Here is a 19,354-nt window from a genome sequence, read left to right as displayed (position 1 = left end):
ATGATCAAGATGGATACAGGGAGAGCAAGAGAATCAGCTGCTTGCTGAAGGAAGTATGAAGGAATGGTGTCAGCTGATGTAGAGCAAGGTTTTAGTTTAGAGAGTAGAAATTTAATGTAAGTGGTTGATATAGGTCTCAAGTGAAAAGTATTAGAGGGGTTGAGGATAGGAGAAGGGCCAGAGATGTTAGTAATGTTAGTTGTAGAGGGGTTGTTATTAATCATCTTAGATATTGATTCAATAAAACAGGTGTTAGAGATGGAGGCAGTTTCTACGGTTGTTTTGTTAGGGTAGGGATTAGGGGATGAAGGGATCCCAGGATGCAATATTTGGTTGATTGAATTCCAAAATTGATTTGGATTAGATTTTAGTGCTCTAGGAGGATTAAAGTAGAATTCTTTTTTGTCTTTAATGATGTGCTATTTTGTCCTATTTCTGAGTTCCTTGGATTTTTGTAAATCAGATGGGAGCTTGGTCTTTAGCCAGATTTTCCACATCCTATCTTTGGATTTCATTAGTGCAAGTAGCCTTGGTTAGCCATAGGGATATATTAGATGTTATATGGACTGTACGGAGCGGTGCTAGACAGTTAAGTATGTTAAGGAAGGTAGTGTTGAATGATTGGACTCTTTCATCAAAGGAGAGTTCTCTAAGATAATTCCAGTTAATGTCTGAGGAGGGTTTTAAAAGTGTTAAGGCACAACTTGGATAATTTGTGACATGTTGTATATCTATGAGGACTGGTAAAGTGTAGAGTAAATCTAAGGACCTTAGAAATGATTATAGTGTGGCAGCTAAGGGTATGTGGGAAGAGACTGAACAACAGATAATACAAAAACTGAGAAAATGGAAGCTTTGTTATATGGATATGGATAATAAGATACTAAGATACAAGCAGTTAAAATGGTTTTAGTCCCTTTAGTCTTATACATAGGTCAGGCATATTTTTATCAACTAGAGGAGAAGTTGTGGATTATAATTAATAAAGAGCTGAATGACTTGATCTGAGAGGGGAGACTGCAAGAGTCAATTAGAATAAGTTGATTCTTCCAGTAGAACAGGGCAGATTGGGTTTACCTAATTTGAAGGGGTATTTCAGAGTTATACAGTTAAAACTCCTATACATAGCACGAACAGAAAACTATATTTCAAGGTGGAAAGGGATGATTATGAAACGGAGGAAGCTCAGGAAACAAGAAGAGGCTGGGTTTTTGGATGCAGGCCTTTAAGGAGAATAATAATAATCATACAGCATATTATATCCAAAAAGTAGCAGAAAGTATTCTAAGAACTAAGCCAATATGGGATTGGAGAAAGGAGATTCTGCAGATAGGGATGACTGCACTTAGGGAGATAGACAATAAGTAAGAGGGTTCTGGAATTTATTGGAGAAATTTAGCAAATAAACCAAGGAATTAGAAGCAAATAACTAGAAAGGAAAAGTTGAAACACCAAAAGTACAAACTGAATGAAACACAAAATTGTCACGGAAACTTTGCTCCAGTTTAAAAAGCAGCTGCAAATGAATAGAACCTGCTCCAAGCCAAATAAGATTCTTAACGTAAAATTTATTAGAAAGGAAAAGTTAATAGAATGGGAAGAGGCCAAGAATTTATTTGGACTGCAGGTTAGAGATTGCCTTCCCTATCATGGATTGATATCAGAATATAGGCAAAGAGATAGAAATAGGGGGAGTCCTAAATGAAAGACCACCACTGGTAGAATTTTTAGTAGAATCTAGAACAGAAGCTGCTATTAAAAAGGAATAATTAGTAGAGCATATAAAATATTGCATAACTGTAAAACTCAATCAGAGGAGGTTAGAAAGGATTAGGAAAAGAGACTGGATAAGCAATTCACAAAGAAACAATGAGAGGATATTAGTGTGTCTCCCAAATATGCAGCAAAATCTAGAAAATTCATGATTTTTGCTTGGAAATGTTTGCATAGATATTTCTACACCCCAAGTAGACTCCAGAGAATTTTTCCTCAGGTAGACAGCAACTGTTGGAGGTATGATGGGAAAGAATGAGGTAATTGGTGAATGCTGTCATTTGGCGGACTTTAAGGATTCCCTGAGGGATACGCTGTCAAAGATGCAGGGTGGGCAGATTGGTTTGACGACTGACATGATTTTTCTGAGTTATAATACAGAATCGGAATTACCTAGGCATGGTAAGGCCTTGCTGTGTCTAATAATGATGGCTGCCAAAAAAAGCAATTACTGGAAAATGGAAATCAAAATCTAAACCAACTATACTAGAAGTAATGAATATAGTAACAGACATAATACAACTGGAATTGAGATCTTTAGAAAAGGGTAAGAGCAAACTACATAGGAAAAAATGGGAATTGTGAGAACAATACATACAAGGAAGGAATGAGGTTTAAAACATGCCAGGACTTAAATGAGCTATGTAATGTCTGAAAAAGATTGGGTAGATTATAAGTGATGTCTAATGTTTGCAAATGGGAGTGTGTCAGTATTTTTTTACTGCAAAATGCTTGCAACTAGGATTGTGTCTCTGTGTTTTTTTTTTCATTTGTATAAATGTATGTTTCCCTGTTTAGTAAATGATGGTTTAATAAAGATGTTTCTTGTTTTTTTTTAAAAAAGGGCAGGAAGTGAATAATTATGTAATGTTGCTTAGGTTATATAACAATATATGTAAGCAAATGTTTATGTTAATTATAATTGTGCTTAGTTTCTGGTATCATTCCAAGAGGATCCAGTATCTGTCTGTCTGAGATCACATGGTTGACAGGCCTCGATGCTTTGCCAGAGATGGCCTCCACCTGTCACCCCTGGGATTCCAGATTCTGGCCAAGGCTCTTGCTTCCCCCACTGTGCTTTTTGTAGGCAATATCCAAAAGATAAATCTTCCAACATAAAAGATCTGTCATAAAGGAAACTGAGGATCATGTTGATTAATGCTAGGAACCTTAGCCTGAAAATGCACTCACTGGAGGCTCTCCTCACACTGGAAGTTGCCGACATCTGTGCAGTCACGGAAACTTGGTTCAAGGCTGCAGAGAGCACATCTGCCTTACCAGGCTATACCTTATTCCACACATTCCAACCCCAAAATGAGGTTGGGAAGACTAAGGATGGTGGAGTCTCTATCTTCATTAAAGACAAGCACACCTCCAGACTGGTTTACCGGGGTGATGCACTAGAACTACTCCAGGTGCAACTGACAGTTGGCAAGACACCCATCCAAGTCATAGCCAGCTATAAACCCCCCCGCATGACTCACGACACCCACTCCTCCTACCTGGACCTACCTGACTCCATCAGGGTACCCCTTAACACCCTGATCCTTGGTGAGTTCAACTACCCTACCATAGACTGGGAAAACTATTCCTGCACTAATGCACTCACCCAACGATTCCTTGATTTCATCATTTCTAATGCACTAGACCAGTTTGTCTCATCCCCCACAAGGGGAGATAACATTCTGGATGTGGTTCTCACCAACATGGGCAATTGCTGCACCACTCCTATAGTAAGTTCTTCCCTAGTGAGATCAGACCATCGATCTGTCTCATTTGAAGTTTCTATCCTGCCCAACCCCCCTCCAGCTGTAACAAGGCTAAAAAAAATTCTTAAAAGCAACCTTGTAAGGGAGGGTATCAGCTTCACACCACCACCACCCCTCAGAGGATGCAGACAACTATGCTGAACAGTACACCAATGCAGTATTCAAGCACCTGTACAACTGCATGCACTCAGCCATACCCAACAGAACTAAAACCTATTCCTCAAGGAAACACAAACCTATCTGGTGGACATCCTCTACCAAGAGGCTTTACAACAAAAGGAAGAAACTCTTGTCCAAGTGTAAAAAAGCACAAATTACCAATTGGAAAAACTCCCTCCTTAGCTTCAACAAGGAAATTAGATCATTAGTGAAAGCCTCCCAAGCCAATTATGAACTGAAACTAGCCTCTGAAACAAAGGGAAACCACAAAGCCTTCTTCAGTTACGTCTGGAGCCTCTATGGCAAAGGCCAGGTTTGTTCTGAATTAGTGCATAACAGTACCACTTACATTGATCCTGTTGACTTTGCCAACCTACTAACAGGTTCAGCGCAAACTTCACCCTTGTGCCCCCCCAAAGGCCCATTCAACATACCCATTCTTGTCTCGCACCTCACATCTACACTGATCAAGTGTTAAAGGCCCTATCCAAAGCAAAGAATACTGCTTCCATGGGACCTGATAATATCCCAGGCTGTATTCTGCATCATCTCCAGCAAGAACTAACTTCGCCATTGAGCACCCTATTCAACCACAGTCTAAGTACAGGCTTCATTCCAGCAGAGTGGAGAACTGCCATTGTCATCCCCTTGCTCAAAGGTGATGCCAGTACTGACCCTGGAAACTATCACCCTATTAGCTTGCCAAGTCTTATCTGTAAAGCCATGGAGCATATTATTATAGACCTCATAAACAAGGACTTAGGCAATCTCCAAGCACTTGAACCCACGCAGTTCAGATTCGTCAAGGGCAGATGTTGCCTGTTGAACCTGGTTGACTTTTTTGAGACTGTCACCAAGGCACTGGATGAGGGAAAGTCATTGTATACAGCTTACCTTGACTTGGCCAAAGCCTTTGACACAATCCCTCACTGAGGCATCCTCGAAAAACTAACACAACTTGGCGTAAATCCCTGTCTCATCAGATGGGTGGCCAACTGGTTCCCTGATAGGGCCCACAAGGTCAAAATAGGCACCTCCATCTCTGACAGCAGACTGGTCACTAGTGGTGTTCCCCAGGGATCTGTCTTGGGACCCCTACTGTTTGGCATCTACTCCTCAGAGGTCCAGACAAAGACAAAAGGCCTGTGGCTGACCAGGTTTGCAGACAACTGTAAGTTGGGTGCTATCATTGACTCCCCATATGATGGAAGCATACTTTAAGAGGGTCTCACAGCAACAAATGACTGGTGCCAAAGTCATGGCCTTAAGTTAAACACAAAACATGTATTATCATATCATTTGGCAAAAACACATCCCCTGCTGATTACCACATCAACGGCAACCCCCTAAACACACAGTCTGTGTTGAGAGACCTGGGTATACAGGTTGACAACAGTCTCACGTTCAACCGTTATGTAGCGGCAGTGGTCAGAAAAGCCTTTTACTTGGTTCATCTCATAAGTAAAGGGATTGCATCCAGAAAAAAGAAGGTTATTACCTCTCTGTACTCCTCCCTCATTAGGCCAATAATTGAGTACAACACTTTGTTTGGTATGTACCTCTCCAAACACCTGCACCACTTTGAAAAGCCACAGAATTACCTCACAAAGAGATTCCATGGCCTCCCAACACCTGTCCTATGTGGACAGGCTCAAATGACTATCACTACTCGGTTTCGAACAGATTGCTTAGAGGTGATCTGTGTCTCACCTACAAGGCAATCTTGGACCCTGTCTTACTAGAGATGCTCTATAACTGTAAGTCTAACTCCGTGTGCATTACCCACTTGAAAGGCCTAAATCTAATATGCGACATTAACAAAATCTGCTAGAGAGACAGGTTTGTCTCCCAGAGATTTCCCCGTCTCTGGAGTAGACTTCCCATACATGTCAAACAGAGCACCTCGCTCACCCTGTTCAAGCGCAAACTAGATGAGTGGATGGGAAGCCACAAATTTGTCTCAGGGGTTCCACCTGTGTCCCTCACTGACAGGGGTGACAGGTGCTGACTGAGGCTTTTTTGGGGGGGGATAAACTCTTGGCTAGGCTTGTAAGGGCCCCAGGCCCATTAGCCTATAACCTCCTATGATTCTATAGTGTGATTACTTTTATATTAATATAAATTTGCCTGTGTCACAAGTGATAACTCAATAAAGGTGTTTTGGGGGGGGGGGGGGAAGAAACTCATTTTCAGTAAATGTGGAATAGCTGCATATAGTTTTGTACTACAGGAGCAGGAATATGTAGAATTAGGCGAAAGCAGGTGCTTGTGGTTACATATACATTATCACTTCTGATGTGGCTCATCATGTATGTGTGCTGGCAATGATTTCCTATGTATGGCATTTTCACTTTTTTTACACAGTTTTGCGACTGTAGTGTTAGACTTTTGCAAATGCCCTCTCCCCACATAGGGTGCAAAAAAACACTGTTTTTGAAAAGTGTTCCCCTTTGTTTTTGATTTTATCATGTTTTAGTTATTTTGTGTTAAATTGTGTTTCAGTGAAATTGACTTTTAACCATTTTGATTGGGTGAATTGTGTGCACACGAAGCTGTCTTTTTGCCAATTTACTTATTATCGTATATGTATAGAAAGCAAGAGAGGGAGGGAGAAAGAGCATCTGTAGCATCTCCTTGAGTTACAGTACCATCAGGGTGCAGCTCAATTACAAAAACAGATTGAGGAGTCATTGAAACTCCCAATCACGCCATCAGGAAGGGAGCGCTACCATAGGTCCTGCAGGTACAGGGACCAGTCCATTTAGCACGTCATTCTCAGAGCTGATTAGTAGCATTTGATGATAAAAGTTAAAGTGAATATGCAGTAGACTGGAAATCTACGAAGTCTGTGCCTGGCCATGTCTTATATATACTTTTTCTTTCTTTCTCTGTTTTCTGAACATATGATTTTAAATTAATGTGTTAGAGATGGTGGCAGTCTATTTTCAAAAGTGTCATCACACATTGTATAGGTTCTAGTTTTAAAGTTGCTGTTGGGGTTAACCATAATCAGAATGTTTAAAAGCAACTCCCAAGTGTGTACATGGTGCAGAGGGATAAAGCCCTTACTGTGACTCACATGGCCTGTGTTCAGTTAGCGGTACAGGTGCTACATGGGCAGAGTGTGTGTGGGGAGGGGGGTTATAGGCCAATGTCAACTTCCTCATCTGGGGTGGGGTGGATGCAGTTTAGGCCCGTTGTAATTTATCAGCATTTAGAGCTTAGCAAACTCAGTACTGCAAGAAGGTATACTGCTTTAAAAGAGGTTGAGAATGTACAGAAGTATGTAAGCGCCTGCTGACACAGCTCTATTACGGAGCTTGCAAAGGCTGCTGTGTGCAGGCAATTGCAGTTAGGATGCACTCCCCTTCAGTAATATGATGCACCTGCATCCTTTAGTAGTTCTCTGGCCTCAGAGAAGGGGTCAGGATGAGCCTGAAGAAGGTAACACTCATGCAGTAGACCCTGTGAACAAGGAAGGGAGCTATGAGGCAGCTGGTGATTGCCTGCATGTTAAGATAAAAAAAGTTTGACTTATCCTGAAAACTGAACATCACAATACTTTCTCTTAATATGTGTCAGAAACATATTCAGTTTCTTATAGTCCCCCTTTCAAAAATGAATATAGAATGATCCAGGGATTTGCATGCAGGCATAACTTATCATACAAAATACTAGGTATTCTGTTTTAGATGAACTTAGTGTCCCACTGTCCTTTAACCAAATCTGCAACAAACAGGTGATATGGCAACATTCATGATTGCTTGTTATTTTTTGGTAACACTAGTCATATGATATAATTCCTTTTTATGAGAATATGGCACTTTATATCCATCTGAAAATGTTATGTCATTATACTTTGTTATTTCACTTCTGTGTCATGACTTGTAGATGTAAAAAACGCTGGAATGCCCAGAGTTACCAACCACCTCCTTAGCTAGTATGCCAAGCATTTTATTGGCATATTTAATGTGAGCCTTTGCAAATGGTATCATCCTAAACTACGTATTGTCAGTTTGGCTGCTGCCAGTAGGAATTAAAGCTCACTGGGAGATGTATTAATGTCTGAAACTATTTTGTTTGCGATACTAATGACTTTAATTATGTTTATCAGTTATTTGGTATCTTGGGACTTTGATCTAGTATTACAAAAAATGTAAAAGCAGATGTTAACAGAATTTGTTGGCTGACGTGATTGTTATAGTATGTGGTTCATTATTTCTGAAAACAGTGGATGACTTGACATAGAAGAAATTATGATCCTGGGACCAAGTAGTCATCAATAAAGTTCAGCAGAATGGTTTAAAATAGATCAGTAGAGTGCATAAATATATTGCAAGTCCTGATGTTTATAAACTTTTATTATTCCATCCCTTTGATTTCCATTTAAACTGCAGATGTGAAGTTGTTCAATTTCGCCGTATGTTCTTACACGAGGGTACGGAGCCGATCCATCGGCTCCGAGTCGGCCGCTTTCCAAGCTCAAGACCTTTGAGTAGCTCGAGGCACGGTCCTTATCCCATGATGCTCTCTTACCAACCCAGATCTAGTTTGCTGCTGCAACGGATCGCACGATCTTCTGAGAAATTTGGGCCAATAACCTTTTTTTCTTGTCTTTGGACAAATTTCTTATATATAATATAGTTTATCAGGGATCTGACAATACTGTTCTTTAGATATATTTCAGCTATTTGTTTTTCTTCAGTGAGTTAATTGCAGTGTTATATTTGTTTTTTTTTTTCCCCTACAACTTGGAGCGGTTGCTCTTAGGCCGTCCTTTAGTTGGCATTTTACTTGATAGGGCTCTGTCAGGTTGCCTTCCCTATCTCCTTGTTGTTTGTCACATAGAGTGCATATTTAGACGTACATATGTGTGTGTGTGTGTGTGTGTGTGTATATATATATATATATATATATATATATATATATATATATACATATACATATAAATACATATACATATATATATGTGTATATATAGATATATATATATATATATATATATATATATATATATATATATATATATATATATATATATATACACACACATATATATCACTTTAATCTTATTAGATTGTTGTTCCAGGAATTGAACTTTCCTAGAGTTGTTTATCTGATAATTCTGTTATTTAGATATATATTATCAGGGATCTGATAATTTGTGTTTTGATTCTGTCATGTCTGAAAAACAGAAATCGGGGTTTAAGAGGTGTACCTGTGGGTAGAAAATGTCTATTACTGATAATCATGTTTCTTGTGAGTATTGCTTGGGGGCCAGTACGTTTACAAGAGGATTGCTCTATCTGCCACTCCTTCAGTGGCAGGGTTATGTTAGAAAGGCAAAGGAAGGTGGAGGATAGAGGGCTGTTGAAGCCAGACTTTCAGGAAGCATTGGACAAGACTGACCAGACCTCCAAGTCTTCAAAGAGGTCGAAGTCTTCAAAGGTGTCCTTGGAGCCCAGGTCTTCAGCTCCGAGCACCTCTGGGAAGACTCGGTCGCCGTGCACCAGCTCATATCTCAGAGGAAGTGTTGAAGTTTCCGATCCTTAAGTCAGTGGCTTCTTTGGCTCCCCGTTCTTTCAGGACCCTTTCAGACATTGATGTGGACCGTGTGGTGCAGAGGATCTTAGAGAACCCGGCTCTGGCCAAATTGCTTTCAAATGACTTCAAAGCCTGCGACCCTCCCTGTTACGAGTTCTACTCCTCCTCCGAGGCTGGTCGAGGCTAGTCAAGCCTTCCGAGCTGGAAAGAGAAGATCTGATAGTTGTGGAACCCTCGGAGCCGGTTCCAGTGTCTTCGGCCCTGCCGACCTTGATTTCTTCGGTTCCAATCGAAGAATCTTGGAGCCGACACTCTCTTGTTGCTTCAGGGGGGGAGAGTCGAACTGAGGCTTTGGTTCCGACTCCCCTCTCGGGGCTTCAGCGCAGCTGAGCTCAGCTCCATCCTCTGGTTCAGAGCCAGTGGCCTTGGCCCCGAGGAGGTTGCCGTCTTCCTCGGAACCGGCACACTTCTTGGGCCGAGACAATGGTTGGTGCCTTCGATGCCATGTCTGCAAAGATCTTTACCTCTTCGGATCTTTCCTCTTCCTCCGCAAGAGGGCCGTGTTCTTTCTCTACATCACAGATTCCTACCAAGCGTCGAGACCCAGAGCCTCAGGTGACCCCATCGGGTGACCCCTGCTCTACGAAGACTTCACCAGATGCCCCCACTGATGAGGTCAATAGGAAGAGAGTGTGCAAGAGGAGGCATTTGGATTCCCCTCAGGAATCCTTAACATCAGACACTGACTTAGAATCAGAAGGGTCCCCACGGTCCCCCTCGGAGGATGTCTTGTTTGCAGACATATTGGAAATACTAAGGCAGAGGGGCGACTGGCAGTCCCTTACCTCTACTGAGGATGAGTCGGTGCTCCTGAAGGCCTTTGGGTCTCATCCTTCCACCTCCTGGGTTTCTCCGCCCATTGATGAATTAATGGATTTGGTCACTCGAAGGGCATGGGAGTCTCCTGATTCCATGGAATCGGTCCCTTATTAAGGGAGTTCCCATTGATGCCATGGTGGTGGCGGCCAACAAGAAAGAGATGTCAAAAACCTTTTCTTCTGTCCATCCTCCTAACAGAGATTCTAGGACGTTGGACAGATATGGGAAACACATCTTTAGTTCTGCAACATTTGCAACGAGATTGCTTAACTGTTTAACCCATTTTACCCGTCTTCAATGAGATCTTCTCAAAGAGCTTGGAGATGCTCTACAGGGCAACACAGATGATACTGTCTCTGAGAAGGTGATGGCACAACTTAACACCCTTAATTCGATTGTGAACTCGTCCATGCGGCTCATTTCTTATGCAGCCGATGGATTGAGCCGGGCAGCAGGTTCAGCGATAGCTCTGTGGAGACAATCCTGAATGCGCTTATGCTCCTTTGCGGAAGCCTTCAAGTCTTCCTTTGTCAACACCCCATTCGACGGCTCTTCCTTGTTTGGGTCCAAAGTCAAGGAGACTCTCACTAGGTGTGAGCAGGAGGGAAAGACTCTATCTGCCATACGAGTCTATTTTTCCACCCCTACTAGACCATATCCCAAAGGGCAGAAAGGTGGAAAAATGTGATTCTGGAAAGCCCGAGGAGCTTTCCAAAACACACGTAGTGAACCCCCCTCCAGGGGCAGAGGAGGGGGTTATAATGGTAGATGCCGCCCAGGTGGCAAAGGGGGTCCACAGAACCAGGGTGATAGGGAGCAGTTCCTTGGCAAGCCCTATCAGTGCTCCTTTGAGGCCCGACTGTCCTGCTCTGGAGGCAGTCGGGGGTCGCTTGGCTTTATACCCAGACACCTGGCTAGGAATTACATCAGATTCTTGGGTAAAAAGCATAGTTACCAGAGGATACATCATTCCCTGTTCAGAATCCCCTTCAATTCGTACAAGAATCCCAGATGTTCCACCCAGTCTGCGGCATCAAGCAGCTATAGAAATTCACAAGCTGCTAGAAAAAACAGACATCCAGCCAGTCCCGGCGGACCAGATAGGATCCAGAACTTACTCCAGGTTCTTTTTAGTTCCAAAGAAAATGGGGGACTGGAGGCCCATCTTAGACCTCAGCAAACTCAACACCTTTGTCAAAAAGGAGAAGTTCCGGATGGTCACGCTTCGATACTACCGTTTCTAGAAACGGGCAATTGGATGTGCTCTATAGATCTCAAGGATGTGTACTACCACATCAAAATGGCCAGACCATCCAGAGATCACTTGCATTTCTGGATGGGGGCCAGTCACTACCAGTTCCGAGCTGTGCCCTTTGGTCTCACCACAGCCCCCAGAGTGTTCACAAAATGCATGGCAGTGGTCACGGCTCACCTGAGACGTTTAGGATTCCGTGTGTTTCCATATCTGGACGACGGGCTCCTCACCGCCACCACCAGGCATCAACTGATTCATTCCAGAGATTACAAACTCAACCTGTGTTCCCAGTTAGGAATAACCATAAATTTCAAAAAATGTGCTTTATTGCCATCGCAGCATATTTCCTTTATAGGAGAAGATCTAGACACCACCACCGCCTTGGTCAGATTGCCTCAAGCAAGAGTAATCTAAGAAGTCAAGTGTCCCACTTGTTAATGGAAAGAAGAGTTCCTGCATTACAGATTCTGAAGCTGTTAGGCACCATGGCAGCGACGCTCATAACGGTTCCTCTGGGACGAATGCACATGAGGATACTGGTTACTCTTCACAGTGGTCTTATCAATAGCTTCTAATGACGCAAAATATTCTACTGACAAATGCTTGCAAAAGGGACCTTCTTTGGTGGTTGAACAGCCACCAGGTATCTGTAGTTCTCCCATTTGTACCTCCCCCTCCCTCAGCCATGGTGACCACGGATGCTTCCCTGATCAGGTGGGGGGCTGTATCAGGGAAGAACTGTCCAAGGCACTTAGTCAGAGATGGAATCCCATTTGCACATCAATGTCCTAGAGTTGAGAGTGGTGTTTCTAGCGTTGCAACACTTTCACAACTCTCGACCTCGACAGACGATTGCAATACAGACCGACAACATGTCGGTAGTCTGGTACATCAACAAACAAGGGGGGAACCAAGCCTTACCCCTTATGCCGAGAGGCCCTGAGAATTTGGCAGTGGGCTGTATCCACTGGGCGCTTTCTGATAGCAATGTACATCCTGGGGTCATCCAACGTGATAGCGGACAAACTGAACAGAGCCATTCTGTTGCCTCACGAGTGGTCCCTCAAAGAACAAGTGGTGGAGATGATATTCTGCAGATGGGGCCAGCCTTGGTGCGACCTTTCTGCATCCCCCAATGAATGCCAAATGCAGAAGCTACTTTACTCTGTACCGTCCACCGGGGACAGCCCAAGGGGTTCGCTCATACACGATTGGCCCTCGGGTCTCCTTTATGCCTTTCCACCAACCCCTCTGATCCCCAGATTCTTACAGAAAGTCAAAAGCTTGGAAAGGACTGTTATTCTGATCGCTGCGTTTTGGCCTCGGCAGATATGGTTCCACTTCCTTCAGCAATACCAAGTGGAAGAGCCTTGGGTTCTGGACCCAGTACCAGACCTTCTGACTCATTCATTGGGAGTTCTTCACCCCTCTCTTTTCTCCCTCAAATTGACAGCTTGGTTGCTCCACTTCCCAACCTAGCCAGGTCATATAAATTGTCTTCTGCGGTACAACATATTCTAGTTTCTTCTCATAAAGTCTCCACCAGGAAACTGTACAACAGCAAATGGAAGTGATTTGTTCGTTGAGCTTCTCAGCATGATATTGATCCCTATGTCGCTTCTGTTCATAGTATTCTGGAATTCTTGACTTCGCTTTTTCATAATGGTGCGGCAGCTGCTACTATAAGGGTTCAATTGGCTGCTGTATCCAACTTTCATGTGGGATGCAAAGGTTCTAATATTATATCACACAGATTATGTAAAGCGTTTTTGAAAGGGACTCATCACCTTAGGCCACCCATCAGACATCCTGTTACTCCCTGGAATCTAAATTTGTTGCTGTCTCAACTTATGCTTCCCCCCTTTGAGCCGGCGTCATCTTGTCTTCTGAAGTTTCTTTCTTGGAAGACAATTTTCATGGTGGTTATTACCTCGGCGGGTAGTGTTTTTGAACTACAAGCACTTTTTATCAGACCTCCATATCTGGTCTTTCACCCCAACAGAGTGTTTCTCAGGACAAATCCTACTGTTCTTCTTAAGGTCTGCTCCGAGGCTAATTTAAACCTGTCTATTGAGCTTCCCACCTTTTTCAGACATCATTCCAATAAATTGGAATGCATGTTACATAAGCGTGATGTTCACAGACAATTGAGGTTTTATTTGGACAGAACAAAGGAATTTAGAAAATCGGATCAACTCTTTGTTTCCTATGCAGATAATAAGAGCCTTTCTGTATCCAAAGTTACATTGTTTAAATGGCTTTCTGATTGTATAAAATGTGTATATTCTTCAGCTAACCAACCTTTAGAACATGAAGTGAAAGCTCATTCTACCAGGGCTGTTTCTACGTCTCTGGCTCATGCAGCCCATTTACCTTTTCACACCATTTGTCCAGCTGCTACTTGGTCCAAACCTCATACGTTTATCACTTGTTACAAAGTGGACAGAGCTTCCTTTGGTTCCACTGTTCTCAGGAATGTACTCCCGTGAGCTGTCCAGGATTGGGGTGCTTAGGATGCTACCCACATGTAAGAACAAACGGCAAGATTGAACAACTTCACATAAAGAAGTTATGTTCTTACCATAACGTTCTATGTGATTTGTTCATCTCGCCTTTGTTCTTACACTCCCTCCCACCTTCCCCCTCTGGGTTCTGGAAGAACGGGTATGACTGGTGGTGTGACTAGTGTCCTTCCTTCCAGATAGAATATCTCTTAGCTAATTGTAAATAGCTATATGCATATGTACATATTGTATTTTTGGTGCTTAGTTGTATTTTTTATTGCTGGGTTCAGCAAACTAGATCTGGGGTTGGTAAGAGAGCATCATGGGATAGGGACTGTGCCTCGAGCTACTCAAAGATCTTGAGTTTGGAAAGCGGCCGACTCGTAGCCGATGGATCGGCTATGTACCCATGTGTTAGAACAAAGGCGGGATGAACAACTCACATGGAACGTTATGGTAAGAACATAACTTCTTTTCTTTAGTGGTTATCTGTGCAACAAGTTAGGCATTTATTTACTGTGTGGTCAAGGAATACTGTTGCAACAAACATATGTGTACAAGGTTTACTAGTTTACATGTACAAGCTGATCGCAAAAAAAAAAAAATTAAGTAAAAGTGTAAACTGAAAAAAATACTTGTCATAAAATGACTAAGGGTCACCCGTTTACGTACAAATCTAAGGCATGTAAAGTTTTCAGTACTGAGAATTGAGGGTGCTTATAATTTTTCTGAAATAACAGTTTTAGCAGAATGGATTTTTATGAAACTTGCCCTATTCCCTATTTTTGATTACTTCTTTAGTGATGCTATCTTTATGTAAGTGGAAACTGGGAGTCTCCATTGTGGTGCACTGGATCCAATTTACATGCAAAAATGTTTGCTTTATATGTGCTTTTGGGGGATCACTTTTGATGAAATTGGTTTTGATAAAACTGCCATTTCATTTAAATGACGTGACTTGGTATATATTTTAAATCAACCTATATCAAAAAGCATTTCAGATATTTTTTCAACTACTGAATCAGATTTGTGATGGGGAAGTTGGTAGGGCTGTTAATGCCAATAAACGTACAACAGAACGTTAAACATGTTAAAACCATAGGATCAAAGGAAGTTACTAGGCTAACAGCCCTAGAGCAGTTTTAAGTCTAGCCATTCATGCTCCAGTTTTCTGAATTATCAGTGCCCATGGGCTAGAACAGCTTTGGTATATGCCTGTGACTTAGGGCATCTACAGACTGCCCCTGTCCATAAGGGCCATAGGCAACAAGCCAGGGGTAAATTTATGATCTCGCATCCATTCGTCAAAATTATATTTGAATTGACTTAGGAAGGAGCTCTGTTTCACATTAATGGGGAATGTGTTCCAGAGAAGGGGTAATCTCCGAGATACATAACCTGTCCCTCAATCACATTTTGTTTATGCCACAACCAGGAAGATATGCAGAAAAGAAGGAGCTGAAGTAAAGAATTACTGCAAAAGTGAAGGTAAGACAGAACTTGATTAATAACTAAAATGATAGGGTTGTAAATGTGGTATTTTCATTAATTGATATTTCATTTCCATTTATGTCTTCTACGTTATCCTTTAACTTTCAGTTGCATCACCTTTAAGGGGAGTACCTTTCATCAAGTTTTATGATCTCTACAGTAGATCAGTATCTTGAGTTTTAGACCCACTAGTGTGAGTCCTAATTCTTTGAAAATAAACTGTGAATCAAATGGACTAAACAGCAAATTACAAAACTCTCACTCATGTCATAAACTATATGATTATTATACTACCATTTAATTTGCAAAACATGTAGCCCTGTAACTTAGGCTGCACTGTGTATTGTGTCATGCACTCTTTCTTTCAGACCACTAAACCTGAAGGACTGATATTGGTAGACAAGAACTTTTTTTTAGCAAAACTTTTTGCTGTAATCATTGTGTCACAGTGATGTATAATGTCTCTTTTATTCTGACTTAAACATATTTTACATTTCTTTTTTAGGAGAATATTGCAGGTGTGTTTAACAAGAGCTGTGCCATCAGCTACAGTTCCTACAAGAATGTCTTTCCCATCTGGACTCTTGGACAATTTGCTAACCTTCACCCATCAAGTACTTTAGCTGGAAGGCTCAAAGTTTAAGGAAAGCTAATCCTGTACTGATATCATTGAGATATTATTTTATAAAACTGAAGATAATGTTGAAGACCATGGGAAAACTTTGGAATATTTTTCTGCATTTAAAACTGGAAAGAAAAAAAAACACAAGAACTAGAAAAGGAAAATTTATGCTATATAACAAATATATTTATGTTTAATCTTGTCTTTATAGTCTGTACATAACTAGCACATCAAAATCATATTATATCATATTTTTATAGTCTATATACTACTAGCACATCAGAATCACTGTAAATGTCTTACATTTAATTTCTTTTTCCACAAAAATGGCCACCATGTGGGCTGCCATACTGTGAGATTTTGTTTTTTTCATTCTTTCCTTTTATAACTGTCAAAATGAAGTTTTGATAACTGTAACATGACATGTCTTAGACTTCATTCATGAGTTTTTCTGTTTCCTACCTTTAGTTATGGTGAAAGTGCTTTGAGCCCTTGGGTTTTCAGGGAGCTTTGTGAAAAGAATTCAGATTTTCTTTTTAGCTGAATTTCTCTGTGTTTATTACAACCTTATAATGGTCCATGTACATTTTAATCAAAAACAGAAGGGTGAAAAAAGTTGTCAAGTCAAAGTCAAAGTAAACTTTAGTATCATTCAGATTATACAACTTGTGTGTCACTGAACAAAATGTTAGCCCTTCTCAAGGTGGAGGCATTCTCACATTTAAACTGTCTGTATTAGAACAGCTACAACTGACATGACGCACATTGTCTTAGACTCTTAACTATACATAAACGAGTTTTTTGTTAAGTGTTCAAAGGTGTGTTTGCCTTGAGGGGAAACTATGACTTTAACCCATTTCCATTCTCTAGAGTGTTTTCACCTCCCTGCAGAATGATTCCAGTTCTTCCATATATTGGGTGGGGCGTGATTTTCTGTGGCATATCTCTATCCTAGTCAGCTTCCTCAGTGCACATCATGTTAAGGCTGAATGAACTTTCATGAGGCTTTCTTTAGGACTTTGTCATCCTTGCTCTTGCATCATTTCACCTTTTACATGTGGAAGTTTGTTGACAAGAAAAAAAAAAGTTGTAATAAGGTGTCTGCGGCCATTGTTGTTTCTCATCCATTGGGTCATAAAGCCACTGTACTAAAAAGTTCACAGCCTTTTTTTTTTATTATGTGCTGTCACTCACAGCTGCCTGCTTACCCTCCCCTGGACCATAAACTTGTTGAATCTTTTATAGTTTGAAGGTGAAAAAAACTAATAAATATTGATTGGAACTTCACTAATAAGCTGAGCTTTTCAAGCCAAGAAATGTGATACTCTGACTCAGGAAAGTAAGCAGTGAGGAAGACAGGACAACGAATTCATAGCATTTCACCTATTTAAAAATAACTTTTAACTGTTATTTCTTTAGAATTCTGCAAGAATTTTTTTGCAGGTGGTGTAATATATGTAGGAACAAAGATGTGACAGTCACTGCAAATCAGTCTCTGATATCATTTCCGAGGATTCACAGATTTAACAATATTGCTCAATGGTTTCATTTTAAATGAATGGAATTAGAATCTGACAGCATAGACTAATCACAAAATGTTAGAAAAATTAAAAATAACTACTTAGTGCTACAGACATGTCTGGCATATGTAGAATTTCATGAAAAACATAAGAACATATGAATTATTTTTAGTTTGTGTCTGTGGTGATACTTAAAAAAAAAAATCTCATTCCCCCCCCCTTGCACACACTCACACTTGATAGGTGTAAAGGTTGCCAGCTGTACTTATTGATGGTTGACAGAATAGTGACTTGAAAGTGTTAATAAAAATGAGAACTGCCTGCAATTTTGGATATATTATGTAAATGAGATCCACGGATAAAACTATCAATTCACTTGCACGAATGATAGCATTTGCCAGTTTGTTTAGATAATGTTGTAGTATAACTCATCACTGTTTTCCTATAAAGATTTCTCCATCTTTCATTTTATCTGCTTATACCATCTGAGTGTCTTCAGTGAGATCAGGTCTCATGAAGAAAAATTGTGGCAGTACTGAAATTATATCAGAATCACAGTAATGACCAAAAATTAATTTTAAAAAACATGGGTAAAATTCCCAACTTCTGTCTTATGAAAAAGAAATTTTATTTTTTTTAATTGCCAAAAATCAGTGTCCCTCTTACGGGGAGAAAGATACGTGTGGAATAAGCTTAACTAAAATGGGGAGAGCAAACAGACTGAAATGGATGTTATAGCCATCTGACACATTCACACACATTTTAAAAATCTGACTGTTGATATGGCCGTAGTAAAGGGTATTTAGGCAGGGGGCAAGCCCCCCTGCGCCCACCACACCCCCCACTACTTAAATAGATCGCATTTTAACGGAGTATGTCGGAGTTGGTATATTTAAGTAGCGGGGGTGTGGGAGTGCAATAGGGCTTGCCCCCCCTGCTTAAAACCGTTAGATTAAGTATTTGATGTTTAATTTTTTTTTTCGAAGTTAAGGAACTTCGATAATATGGTGTCGACCATATTGTATTCGATATTTCGTAACTTCAAGATTATAATATTTACCCCTCTTTTCATGTAGTTCAGGGAGGTTTGTCCCAGGTCATTCACACCAACATGGACAATGACAGAGTCATATTTGTACTTGTTGTGGAGTGACCTGAGTGCGTGCATTATGTTGTGGATCCTGGCAACCGAGTGGCAGCTGACAGTAACTTTCTTCTTGTTTAGTCTGGTGAGTGGAACATCAGTGTGCCCAACTATAGAGTCACCTATGACTAGAATGTTGGGTACGTTGTTATGTCTTATGATCTGTGGTTGGATGGCACACTGAATTTGTGGTCTATGTGTCATTTGGGTTGTGTTGGCGGTGGAGGTTGCTTGCATTTCTGTTTGGAGGTCTCTTTTGCTTGGGCAGATTTTTATTGAGAGCCTCCATGAATGTAGGTGTGTGTTTTGTGTTTCTATGTGTGCGTTTTGGTGGTGTAGGTTTTGAGGGACTATGTGATGAATGTGGTGTGGTGCAATTGTTTACCCTCTCCTCTTGACTGTCTTGTCCAGTCTTGGGTGAAGAGAGCTTTGCTTCTAGTTTGGCTATATAATGCATTTCTCACAGGTTGTAGTGTTGGGTGGTAGGGGAACAGGGTTGTCTGTGTACATGACGCAATTGCTGCATTGCCCCAAGATGCCCAGATTTATCAGATATACAGGAGAAAACACTGAGAGCTGACCCATAGATATGCCTGGATAGGTGCTTATTTATTATCTCATTACATCTGAGTGAAGCCTCCAGGTGCATCTGGAGTTAACTCCTAGTGACACCTCTAGGCGTCAAATATTGCTT

At 41.1% G+C, this 19,354-nt stretch overlaps 1 protein-coding gene across 3 annotated transcripts in view; it reads left to right on the top strand.

The window, feature by feature from the left end:
- The window catches only part of LSS (lanosterol synthase), a 787,682-nt gene extending 771,024 nt beyond the window's left edge, over nucleotides 1-16,658 (top strand). For all 3 annotated transcript variants that reach the window (XM_044060550.1, XM_044060549.1, XM_044060551.1), the window contains one exon: nucleotides 15,880-16,658. In XM_044060550.1, coding sequence (XP_043916485.1) covers nucleotides 15,880-16,017 — 138 coding nt within the window. In that variant the 3' untranslated portion in view covers nucleotides 16,018-16,658. The remainder of the gene's footprint in view (nucleotides 1-15,879) is intronic.
- The last annotated feature ends 2,696 nt before the right edge of the window (nucleotides 16,659-19,354 follow it).

Source organism: Protopterus annectens, chromosome 2.part0 (genome assembly GCF_019279795.1).
Source record: "Protopterus annectens isolate FY-2018-M chromosome 2.part0, PAN1.0, whole genome shotgun sequence".
NCBI classification, from domain to species: Eukaryota; Metazoa; Chordata; order Ceratodontiformes; family Protopteridae; genus Protopterus; species Protopterus annectens.
Note: the sequence above shows the minus strand (reverse complement) of the source record. Positions and strands in the feature narration are given on the sequence as shown.